The 12314-nt window shown below is 41.8% G+C and overlaps 1 protein-coding gene across 1 annotated transcript in view; it reads left to right on the top strand.

The window, feature by feature from the left end:
• Positions 1-12314, top strand: part of CNGB3 (cyclic nucleotide gated channel subunit beta 3) — a 102365-nt gene that overhangs the window by 64942 nt on the left and 25109 nt on the right. The window contains exon 10 of the mRNA XM_032786422.1: positions 2190-2312. Within this exon, the coding sequence (XP_032642313.1) occupies positions 2190-2312 (123 nt within the window). The remainder of the gene's footprint in view (positions 1-2189; positions 2313-12314) is intronic.

The following is a 12314-nucleotide window of genomic DNA, read 5'->3' as shown; positions in this document are numbered from 1 at the left end:
ACTAATGTACATTGGTAATTGTATTTACACGAGTAATCCCATTCCGTTCCGTTTGATTACATATGTGAGTAAAGTTACTCTCATTCATAAGTGTTTACAGGATCAGAGGCATATGTCACCATAACAGACAGAATCTGAAGACCCATCAAGGGTTTATTTAATGGGATCATTAATAGAGACTTCCTTTGCTTATGGCTTAAGTGAGATTCTGTGTGGTAGTTTACTAGCACATAGCAGCAGTCATGATACCAAGGTTGTTTGAATGTTTTTCTTTGTGCACTGCTTTCACCTTGCCTTTGCTATGTACAGAATCTTCCCCCAGTCACTGTCTTAGCTGAACATGGGGTGAGAATCAATGCAGCATAGAATTTGAAGAGTGAAAGCATGGGTGACTTTACATGACTGTTGTGCCTTCTTTATTACAGGCTGCTCTAGAAAGCAAAACAGCTCCTAAATAACAGCACTACCCTTTGGGCTGCACTGTGGCTAAGAATGCCCATAATGCTGTTCCCAGCTTAATCAGCCCTGCCCCCTCACCCCCAATCATGCAATGCCATTTGCCTTATACCAAGTCTTGTGGAGGGTGGCTTGTAGAGCAGCACAGGTTGCCATATGTAATGCCCACAGCCGGAAACATTTCCTTCATGCAGCTCTGGGGCTTATATGGTTCTTGTATGCTGCTGCAGTGGGAGCAAGAATCCCTTTCATGATACCTTGTTATATTTCAGACAATTACATTTAAATGATAGACTGGGATTCTTGCATTACAAACCAAATATTTTATGAGATTTAGGCACAGAAGTTACATTCAAAAGGAAGGGAGAATATTATCTATGTATTACAACCTAATATCTGCTAAGCAACACAGAGATTGATGTCTTGGAACTTCATTTTATGTTTTTAGCTTAATCTTAAGTATTTCTTAGGTGCTTATCATGGTATCTAGATGCCATTTGAAGTTAAGATTCATAGGCCCATTCACTGTGCTTGATCAGTGTGCATGACTCCCTTGCATTTCAAAATCCAGTTCAAAAATACCTTCCTTTCCTGAAACCTTTTAAGAAATTGCTGTAGCTAATTTTACAGACCTTGTCTTTCCCTCTTCCCCACCCTCTTCACTCATTTAGCACCAGATTCCTCTCTGTTCTGTTAGCACAAGGGCCTTCTTCTATGCAGCACCTACAGGATGAAGCAATCTTGTTACAGCTCTCTGTATGGACTCTACATCTCATCTCATTTCCAGTCTCATCTTAAAATTTATTCTCTCTTACCTTGTCTATACCTTTTAATTTTTTCCTCTTTAGGATTTACTATTTTATTTATAAATGATATGAGGTGTATTGTATAATAATCTTCAACACCTACGTGGTGCCATCCATACAGATGCTTCACAAACATTAATTGATTCACAAGTCTCCAGTGAGAGAGGTAGAATAAATATTATCTCCATTTTCCAGATAGAGAAATTGAGGCACAGAGAAAGTAAGTAGACCTGCCCAGGGTCACATAGTGAGTGTGAGAGCTAGAATTAGAAACGACAGCTCCTGAGGTAGCCACTAAACTACATTAACCTCTTTGCTGAAGGACTTAGGATATAGTTTATATAAAAGACAATATTGAAATCAAAATTGTGTTGCATGCTCAGTGAGGGCACCATATTTCCCTTTTTAAAAAATTGGGTGAATTAGGTGCTCAAGAGACTGAGGAACCAAAAGTACTGGCAGGAACGGGCATTTTGCAAGCTTCCTTATGCAGCTGTCAATGCTCATAATTTCTGACCTGAAACACCTATTGCTCCAGCCCTGAGCTTCTCTTCAACAGAGTGTACAATATATTGATTCATACCCTACAATCCCATTAATACAGTTTCACCTTTCTATAAACATTTATAACCAGTTAAACCAATGGTTTATGAAGTCCGAAGAGAAACATAATTTAGGAATGACCCTGCATCAACTATTCTATGAAGGTGATTCATTTGGCCTTTGGAGGAATGCAGAGGCAGGAGATGGCACAGTGGAAAAACAGCTGGCAAATACTGATCAAGGTGCTGTATTGTGGCAAGTAAAAGGTGGTATTAATACGGCTATTGATCAAAATCAGGGAGTTCCATATTAAAAGGAAAATAAAAACAAGCTGTTTTCCAGGAATTATATCAGCTGTGATGTGCAATATGTTGTCCTTTACAGAGTCATTCGAACAACTGGATACCTGCTGTTTATCTTGCACATTAATGCATGTATTTATTACTGGGCCTCAGATTTTGAAGGAATTGGCAGCACCAGATGGGTGTATGATGGCAAAGGAAATATGTAAGTCCTTCTTTTGCAAAAGATTTTTGTTGACTTTTTCCCAGCTTTGCTTTCAAGGTTTGCCCTTATTTTTATAACTGCTTGGATAGCTAACTTTTAGCACCATTGCTGCTGATTGTGGGTAATGAATGGTGCTAATTATTTGGAGGGCAGGTGCAGTGAATAATTACTTTACCACTTTCCATTTTTATGGGTTTATGAGTCAGTTCTAACCACTAACTTAATTAAACATTTAAAATGCAACACGGGTCATAAATTAAACTTACTTTTAGGTATGCACCTGGGAAGTATTACAATCATTTGAAAGGGTTAGGGGAGTGGAATTGGGACAGACTATACTTCAAGGGAGCATCATGTTATTTAATATAACATTTTACCCCCTCTAGACTCCATAGTTATTGGTTTGAAAGAGGTCCCACAGGGTTTCTGTCATTTTCAACAAAGGTCATGCTTAAGCATGTGGTAAAAAAAATCTCCAGTGGGAAGGCATAGGTATTGGCATACTCTGCCAATGGCTGCTCACAGCAACTGTGGAACTGGTGCCAAGGAATAGCTGTTAATTAAGATGAAAGAGAGAAAGAAGGAAAAATAGCAAAGTTATGCAGTATATATTGTAGGTATAGATGTATAAAAGCATTTGAATTTCTTTCAAGGACAGTGATAAATTTAAAGCCACAGAGACCTAAATTTGTCCATTCATTACCTACTTTGAAGAAGAACAGGAAACTGGCAATGTAAGTAAGTCTTAATCCAGCTGTAGCCATTATCTTTAATAATGTGCAAACATGGGGCATTAGCTTGTGATTTTATCAGACCTAATGAGCAATGCAAAGTTAAGCAGGGGATCAGTATTTTGATGAGAGATCTGCAAAAGAAACCCAGATGCTACAGAAAGTGGAGTAGGTATATCTGGGGATGGAAGATCATATGGAAGGCAGTATTATTAATCAATGATTATTAGTAGTAATTAGGTTATTTCTAAGAAAAAATAAGCTTCAGTGTATGCCTTAAGTTTCCATATCCCACTAGAGTCCTGGGCTCTGGTCCTGCAAACAGACAGTCCTCCTGAACACACTAGGCCTATTCATAAAATTAAAGCTAAACATGTGTGTAATTATTGATAAAATCAGAGCATCAGATTGCCAGGATTCTGACAAGAATGAGTAAGAGTGAATTTCAAGTATAGATTTTTAAGTCAGTGTCATTCTTGATTTACTTGCCTCGTAATTAAGGAGGGACCTAGACAACCAGCTCCTGCCTCATACTGATTCTGGGCAACATAATGAGGGCTCTGTCAGTAGAGAACTTACTTTGTCCTTTAAAATTCTAGCTTCTTCTGGAATGGACAAAAAGACAAAAGCAGAAGGTCTTCACATTTTTTGTGGACAGAAATATTTTTTACATTTACGTTTAGGAGACCTACTAGTTCTTCTTTAAGTGGTTGCAGATACGTAGTTCACCCAAGTATCTGCGTGCCTAGTAACCAAAGCCAGAGAACTGTGCTTAGCAATACCCATCAGGGTGGTGCTTGCGCTCTCTGGCCCTAGAAGCCCCTCTGTGGCTATATAAGGCTGGCGCTTCCCTAACCTACTTCAGTTTCTTCTCACTGCCTGCAGCTTGAATCAGAGCATTCAGTGTGGTGTTCACCTCACGTTTGTTATTACAGTGTTTCATTGATTTTTTTTTCTGGAAATAGTTTAGTAGTACCTTAAGTGTCATGTACGAATTAGAATTTAGTTTGGGGTAATGCCTTCTCTGGGTTTTCAAACATTTTGCACTGTGTGGGGTGGCTATATTTAGTAGTGACCCCCACTCTGTGTTTACTGTGCCTTGGGGAAGGGCACATTAAGGAAAGGTGCTCTATTTGCTTGTCCTTTAAGAAGAGACCGTAGGTGGCAAGGGACTTGCATTTGAAGAAGCACCTCATGGAGGAGGCCCTGAGGCCCACTTCAGCTCCAGGAACTGCCACAGATCCTCAGTTTCCTTCAAAGAGCTCCTGAGCCAGTATGGACTTGAGGTCCATGTCCGGACTCATTCACCCAGAAGGAAGAGGGATCATTCCCCTTTCTCTGGTTCCCCAAAGAAGAGAACGCACAAAATGAACCCGAGGCTGCTCCAGAATCTGAAGAGATTCTTCTTCCTCCCCATCTAGGAGGAATGCAGACCGGCATGTGAGTCTCCCAGTAAACAGGAAAGAGCCAGGTCGTCAAAGAGCCACGGGGGAGGGATAGCTCAATGGTTTGAGCATTGGCCCACTAAACCCAGGGTTGTGAGTTCAATCCATTTAGGGATCTGGGGCAAAAATCTGTCTGGAGATTGGTCCTGCTTTGAGCAGGGGGTCAGACTGGATGACCTCCTGAGTTCCCTTCCAACTCTGATATTCTATGTACCATCAACTCCAGCACTGCTCCAAAGTTGTCCGTTGAGTCCGGTATTGATGACAGTGATGTCAGCACCAACAGTCTCCACACTTCCAATATATCAGGAAGCAGTGGACTTCCTGGGCTTGCCTGTTCCTGGCTTACCACTCATTCAAGAGCATTTGACTATGGTGGTCTTGCCTTTGGCGCTGTTGGCACCCCCAGCACTGGTGACCGACTTATCAATGTCAGCACTATCATCTATACTAGCTCATAGCAGGGCCCTGGGTTTCAGTCAGCCAGTTTGATACTGAGGAGACTGCCAGGGCAGATGCTATCTTCAGTACCAATGACAATCTGCATCTGAGGGTCTGGTACTAACTTCATTTCAGTATGCCATAAGTCTGGATGAAGCATCCAGAGCTGACTGTAACAATGTCTTCTGCAATAATGATGGGGTCTATATTCTTCCATAAATTACACTCAGATCAAGATGAGTGGGATCTCCGTATGTTAGAGGTGAAGCAGTGCTTGGTGCTCTATCTGGAAAGGACTAAACCATTTTGTTCATCACCTTGGCTTTTTGTCTCATGTGTGGACTGCATGAATGATCCACCATTCTCCATAAAGACAATTTCCAACTGGATAACTTCCTACATTATCATGGCTTTTGAAGTAGCTCAGGCTACAATCAATATTGGCTCATTCCACAAGAGCCCAAGCAATATCCATTGCATTTCTTAGGGCAGGTCTACACTACAGGATCGATGCTCTGAGATCGATCCACTGGCAGTCAATTTAGCAGGTCTAGTAAAGACCCACCAAATAGACTGCAGATTGCTGTCCAGTCGATCCCTGTATTCTACCTCTGACAAGAAGAGTAAGGTAAGTCAGTGGGAGATTTTCTCCCATCCACTCCCCTGCAGTGTAGACCCCATGGTGACTCGACATAAGGTATGCCGACTCCAACCACATTATTCACGTAGCTGGAGCTGCGTAGTGTAGGTCAACTTACCGCGGTAGTGAGACATAGCCTTAGTGATGTTTCAATACAGGTCATCTGCAGACCTGCTACATGGTTTTCCATACACACTTTTGCCTAATATTATGCATACACCATGGCATCTAGGTTGGATGCAGTTTGGGAAGGCAGTTCTGCAGTCATTGTTTAAGTGGACTCTGACTCCCACCTCCTGAGAGTACTACTTGTGAGTCACCCAAGGAGAATGCACATCTGCATCCACTGAAAGAAGAAAGGAGGGTTACTTACTGTATTGTAACTGTTGTTCTTCAAAGTGTGGGTGCAGACGTATGTTCCACAACCCACCCTCCCTCTCCTCTGAAGATGACCTTTTACAACACCAACATATCATCTTACCACTATTTCCATGTAGCACTGTACTTACAAAGAAGGAATCAGATGTAATCAGCAATTTATTTCATCTGTGTTTGGAATGCACCAAAGTGTATTTTTCAAATACAGCTGATTCAAAAGCATTCCACTTCACTGAACATTTCAACACCTAACTTCTAGGCAACTAGCCAACCAATGGAAGCCACAAACGCTGGGTTAGACACCTAGGCTCCCTCTGTAATGCAAGGAGAGAGAGAGAGTCACCTGAGAATGGGATCTATAAAAGACAGCACACTAGGAAGGAGAGGGATGGGTTCAAAGCCCCAGCACCCTTTCAGAGTTAGTGGCCCAAGTCTAGGCTGGAGGAAGATACCTATCTCTGCTTGGGATCCACAGATGGAGTCTTTTCTGGAGTCATGTGCCTAAGCTGTTTCTTGCAAGAACAGAGGCAGCACATGCCTAACTCCAGACCAAGTGGTTGGGTGCTGGGAGGAGGAGGAGAGGTGAGAAATCTCTGTTTAAATCCCTTCTCATCAGGCAAAAGGGGGAATTAAACTGGGGGGCTCCCACATCCCAAGTGAGTTCCCTAACCACTGGCTAAAAGTTATAAGGGAAGCCACTGTGCCCTCCTTCCCCAGCTATTTTTTGTGTAGCTAAGTGGGGATCCTGCCCGGAAGGTGGGAGGTGGGGGCAACATCTATCTTCACCAGTGTAACTCACTGCTAGTCTATTCACCACTACAAGCCCTCTCATGGGCAGGCATCGTGCCAGGATAGTGCCCCCTTTTGGCAGCTGCTTCAGCACTGTGGTGTTTTCTCTGTCAGGTAACTCGGGGTCACCATCTTTAGTCTACCCCGTCCAGGTCCCAATTGTTCAAAATGTCAGAACAAAGTTTCTGCCTTCTCTGGGGCTCTACTTCAGAGAGTCCTCAATTCTGTCTGCAAGCCGCATGCTGAGCTCAACTATCCTTCTGAAAGGCTTGTAACTCCCTCCATGGGGCCAGTGGGGGATCCCAGGCTCACCCTCAACTCTGGGTTCCAGCCCAGGCCCTATAATGCACAGCTAGGTCACAACCCTCTACCCACATAGCAGTTTTCCCTAGGCCAGTGCCTACCTGGCTCTTTCCTCCCTTCTCGGTCTCCCAGTCTCATCCCCAGTTATTCAGGGTATCTCCAAGGTCTCCCTGCTGACTCCAGGATCTACAGGTGTCTTCTGGCTCCCTGCAGTCTTTTCCATCCAGCCTTTCTCCAGCTCTTATCAGTTTTCTTCTCCAGCTTTCATCCAGTCCTCTCAGCACTTAAATCTGACTCCTCTTATACAGAAGGCAGCTGATTCCTTTCAGGTTTTCCAGTCAACAGGGCAAGCCACCCTGTTACAACCTGGTTTGAGTATTGTGCTTGAGCATAGGCATGATAAAGGTCTATGGGCTTGTGCCCAAGGCAGCAGTGCTCATGCCCAGAGGCAGAAACATAAGTACCTAGGGGACTTTTGCAATGAGAATTTAGGCATCAAAAAGGTTAGGCAGCAGCTGAGCAAGGATTTGGGAAATACAGTGGTGCCTAAATCTTAGGCTCCTAAGTCCCTTTATGGATCTGGACCTAAGTCAATACTGAAGCAGTGCTCCAATGCTAATGGAGGACATGTAAAGCTAAGGTCCTGATAGCCTGTCATTAAAAATGCTGTATCATTTCTGGTAAAGAGTAGGGATAATTTAGCCCAAGTATCCTGGATTATTCCTATTAGGTAATTGCATTTTGCTTAGCTACAATTTCCGCTGGGGATATGGCTTTCTTCACTTTGTTCATAAAATTATATAATATTGATATATAAACTTCAAAGGCCGCCCATAGGTGAATGCTGGTACCGAATTAAATAATTCTTCTTATTCTTATCTCACACTTATATTACAGTAGCACTTAGGGGTCCATACACAACCCAATCTTAATAAGTGATGAGGATTACCTGCAAATAGGTATCCTGTAAATGGGTGAATGCCTCTTGCAAGGGGCTGACGCGCAATAGGCAATGTACAGGATTGGGCCTGTGATGTTAGCTGATTGTTGAATATTTAGGGCTCTTTTGATCAGAGGCATTGTATGAACATCAGTTATTATTGCAGATTTACTGTGAATTTAAAACATGCTAGACAGTTCTTGGAACATTTGCCTCCTCAGAAAGCAGAAACCAAGAGCAACCTAGAAAAATAATTAGAAAAACAGCCAGCCTCACAGCATGTGTTATTAGGCTCTGAGCCTAGTAATGCATATATTTCCTTTCATGTACCAAACAGACTTGCCAGCATTTTAGCAAGGAAAATATTTCAGTGGTCTCAGACCTACAGAGCGATAACAGGCTGATTAAAATGGAGCTCTCGCTCACAGTCAAGATAAGACAAACAAAGTTTTGTAGTTAGTTAAAAAGACACCAGTCAGCGTTTCAACTAATACTGGACACAGCACAATTTTTAGTGGTCTCACATTACACTGACCCGAAGCAAATGAGTTAGCACTAATTTAATGGCCTGAATGTTTTATGTACACTTCCTGGTATGTACATAAAACATTGTCATTTATGGGCAAGCTTCTAAGTGGTCAAATAAAGTCGGCATTCCTGGTGTTGGTTATTTCTTTGTTGGAATAGAAACAAGTAGACATGGACAAGAGTTTTCTTAGTCTAGTTAACGGACATGTACATTTCTGAACAGGAATATTAAACAGTAAAAGCAAAGGTCAACTTAAAGCTCACACATCTAGCACCACATTCAGACTACTGGCAAAACAATCCAAGGAGCTCTCTTTTCAAGTCCCAGCCTGCTGTCTGTCCCTCCAACTTGTGTTAAGACTTTGCAGTGTCTCCACTAACCTCTCCCCAAACCTATCAAAATCTTCGGGGTTGAGGCTTTCAAAGTCCTTGCTCACTGCCACCGACTAGGTGTCAATCAAAATTTCCCTCCCCCCTTACCCTCACAATAGTGTCCACAACACAGCTCCACAAGAGGTAATCAAATCAAAAGTTGTGGTGATGAGTATAGCATAAGAACGTAGATAGATTACATTTAAGCTTTCCTGACATGAGAATATGGAACCATTTGAACCTATGACATTTGTCAAGTCAAGTGCCTTATGTACAGTCTCTAACCCAACATGCTAGTATGTTGCATGGGTCTCCAGTAACTTCTCCTAAGTACAACGGAGTGAATAATTGACAATAAATGTATTCAGTGTGTTTCACCTTTTCTTTTATTTCTTTTATTTGAAAATTATCCACAAAGAGATTGCAAAAGTCTCAAAATGTATTTTTTATTCAAAATTGTCATTGGTATTGAAATAGTGCATGACGATCCTGATCAGGATGAGGGCCCCATCATGCCAAGCACTATAAAAACAACACATTCCCAGCCCCAAAGAGCTCAGTTCCTGGCCCTCAGATTAACTGAGCAAATATTACAATTGAAAAAGGGTGTCATCAGGAGGAGGGAGAAAACTTGTTCACCATAGCCTCTAATGATAGAACAGGAAGCAATGGGCTTAAACTGCAGCAAGGGAGATTTAGGTTGGACATTAGGAAAAAGTTCCTAACTGTCATGGTTGTTAAACACTGGAATAAATTGCCTAGGGAGGTTGTGGAATCTCCATCTCTGGAGATATTTAAGAGTAGGTTAGATAAATGTCTATCGGGATGGTCTAGACAGTATTTGGTCCTGCCATGAGGGCAGGGGACTGGACTCAATGACCTCTCGAGGTCCCTTCCAGTCCTAGAGTCTATGAATCTATGAAAGTGCAGTTTTCTCTAATGTCTGCAACTAATTTATGGCACATCTTTAATTAACATAGTTACATGAATTTTGAATTGTCTGTCTGACCGTGGGGCAGTCACAATCTTCTCAGTAGGCTTGGCTGGACAAGTTGAAGTGGGGGGGTTGTCAAGTTGTAGCAGAAATATCAGAGAGCTAAGTCAAGTTAAAGGCTAATGTGACTGTAAATCTGAATGTCAATTCTCCGCAACGATTTGTTCCAGGACACAAACTTTTGTTCCTGGTTGTAGTTCAACTTTGGGCTCGGTCTAGGCTAAACCATGACAAGGAACAAAGATTTGTGTCATGGAACAGCAGTTTGTGGATGGTCTATGTTAGCATTTGCAATCAGATTAGTTAGTGTTGTTTGGCACACAGCTTAGATTTTCAGCCTATTAAGTCAAATGTGACCAGGTTTTTTTCCTTCTTTTGGGTGTTGCCCTCAGAGCTGCTTGTAGTAAGATAGTCCTGTTGCATTATTGCAACTCTTATGTCCTCTAGCTAGTTCAGCTTTGTCCTTCAGTCTGAGAACTTGACCTTCATGGGCTTTCTGCTTTTTCCCTTTTTATTTAAATATATATATCACGCCTGTTTACTGGCTGAGGTCAGCAAGCTATTGCTCAACAGACAATAAGCAATTTAAGGGAAAGAAGCTTCAGGATTGGATACATTAGAAGGCCAGAACTTACCCACCACTTTACTATACTTGCTCTGTCTGGGTTGTATTTTTGGAGGATTCTAATATGGAAGACCTAAGTCTTCCTGAATGAAATGGATTCACAAATACCAGCTTAAAACTTGAAGACCATTTTCAGTTATGCTATCCTTCATACACATCAAAGTTTGACTATTTTAACCAAAGCCATGTGAACAGTTTGTTGTAGTCTGAAATGAATTTTTATGAAAGAGAAATATTCCCATTTGAATAGTTATCTTGTTTGCATTGTTTATGAATGTTTTTATTTGTGTTCCTTATTTTAGGGAAAAATCTGATGGTTTGATTTCCTGAGGGCTAAACATACTGTCTATATTATGTAAAGGGAAAATCCCACTCTTGTCTCTACTTTGTTTTAAGATTAATTTTTCAGCTATCCAGTTTGCTGTATGGCAAGCACTGATGATTTCAAGATATAATTAGCTAGCAGGAAGCAGAGCTGCTAATACCATAGCATTTGGAATCCATCTTTTCTGGCTCCTTGTTTTTACAATTTCTTCTTCTTTTTTCTTTTTTTTTTTTTCTTGGCAGAGTGACCTTATATTTCTGTACTCTTAGTTCAGATTATAGGAAAAACAAAAACTGAATAAATGGGGAAAATATAAAACCTGCATCGGACATATAGTGAGCAGCATATGACTCATGCGTTAAAAAGTATCTGTGTGACCTGAGACTACAGAAGTACTGTATGCACTGCACTAAGCATATCACCAGTAATGAACAGATTTATTTTTTTTAAACATACACTTCCTTTTCAGGTAGATACATACACAGTATTAGACCAGCCCCTGAAGTTCCTCAGGCTGCTATCTATATAGCACTCACACTGTATCATCTGTTTTCCAGACATCCTCAGAGACATAGCCCAGAATCAGTGTTATAATCTCTATCTGCTGAAGTCATTGGGGCTACCATCAAATCCAATGCTACATCTTACTCACCCTGAATTTCTGAGGCCACTTGTTAAGAAGTAGCACTGTTTCCTTTATTACATTTAAGTTCTTAAGGCTGTAGCTCAAGCCCGGCACAGTATTCTCAGTTATGTCCAGTGAATACAGGATAACCTACTCCTTATGGTGTTCCAAACGAGCTAGGAACATCCTTTCACCCTAAAAGCTGTGATACTTGCAAAACAGAAACATAACCTTTCCTCTCCGTTTACATTTACCTGACCACAGAACCATGGGAAACAGTTGTGCAGATGTAACACCGACAGACCCCAGTCACCAGCATCAAACTGGGGATCTCTGGAGCTTAGTGCATGAGCTAAAAGCCAACTGGCTGTTAGCTAAGGCTGTAGAGCAGACTCATTTTCTCTCTCTCTCTACCTACACTACATTGATGACATCTTCATCATCTGGACCCATGGGAAGGAGACTCTGGAAAAATTCCACCACGATTTCAACAACTTCCACTCCACCATCAAACTCAGCCTGGACCAATCTACACGGGAGGTCTACTTGCTAGACACCACGGTGCAAATGAGTGATGGTCACATTAACACCACCCTATATCGAAAACCTACCGACCGCTATGCCTACCTTCATGCCTCCAGCTTCCATCCCAGGCACATCACACAATCCATTGTCTACAGCCAAGCACTGAGGTACAACCGCATCTGCTCTAACCCCTCAGACAGAGACCAACACCTACAAAATCTCCACCAAGCATTCTCAAAACTACAATACCTGCACGAGAAAATTAGGAAACAGATCAACAGAGCCAGACGTGTACCCAGAAGCCTCCTATTACAAGACAAACCCAAGAAAGAAACCAACAG

Source organism: Chelonoidis abingdonii, chromosome 2, assembly GCF_003597395.2.
Source record: "Chelonoidis abingdonii isolate Lonesome George chromosome 2, CheloAbing_2.0, whole genome shotgun sequence".
Lineage (NCBI taxonomy): Eukaryota > Metazoa > Chordata > Testudines > Testudinidae > Chelonoidis > Chelonoidis abingdonii.
This window is presented reverse-complemented; position numbering and strand designations above follow the sequence as displayed.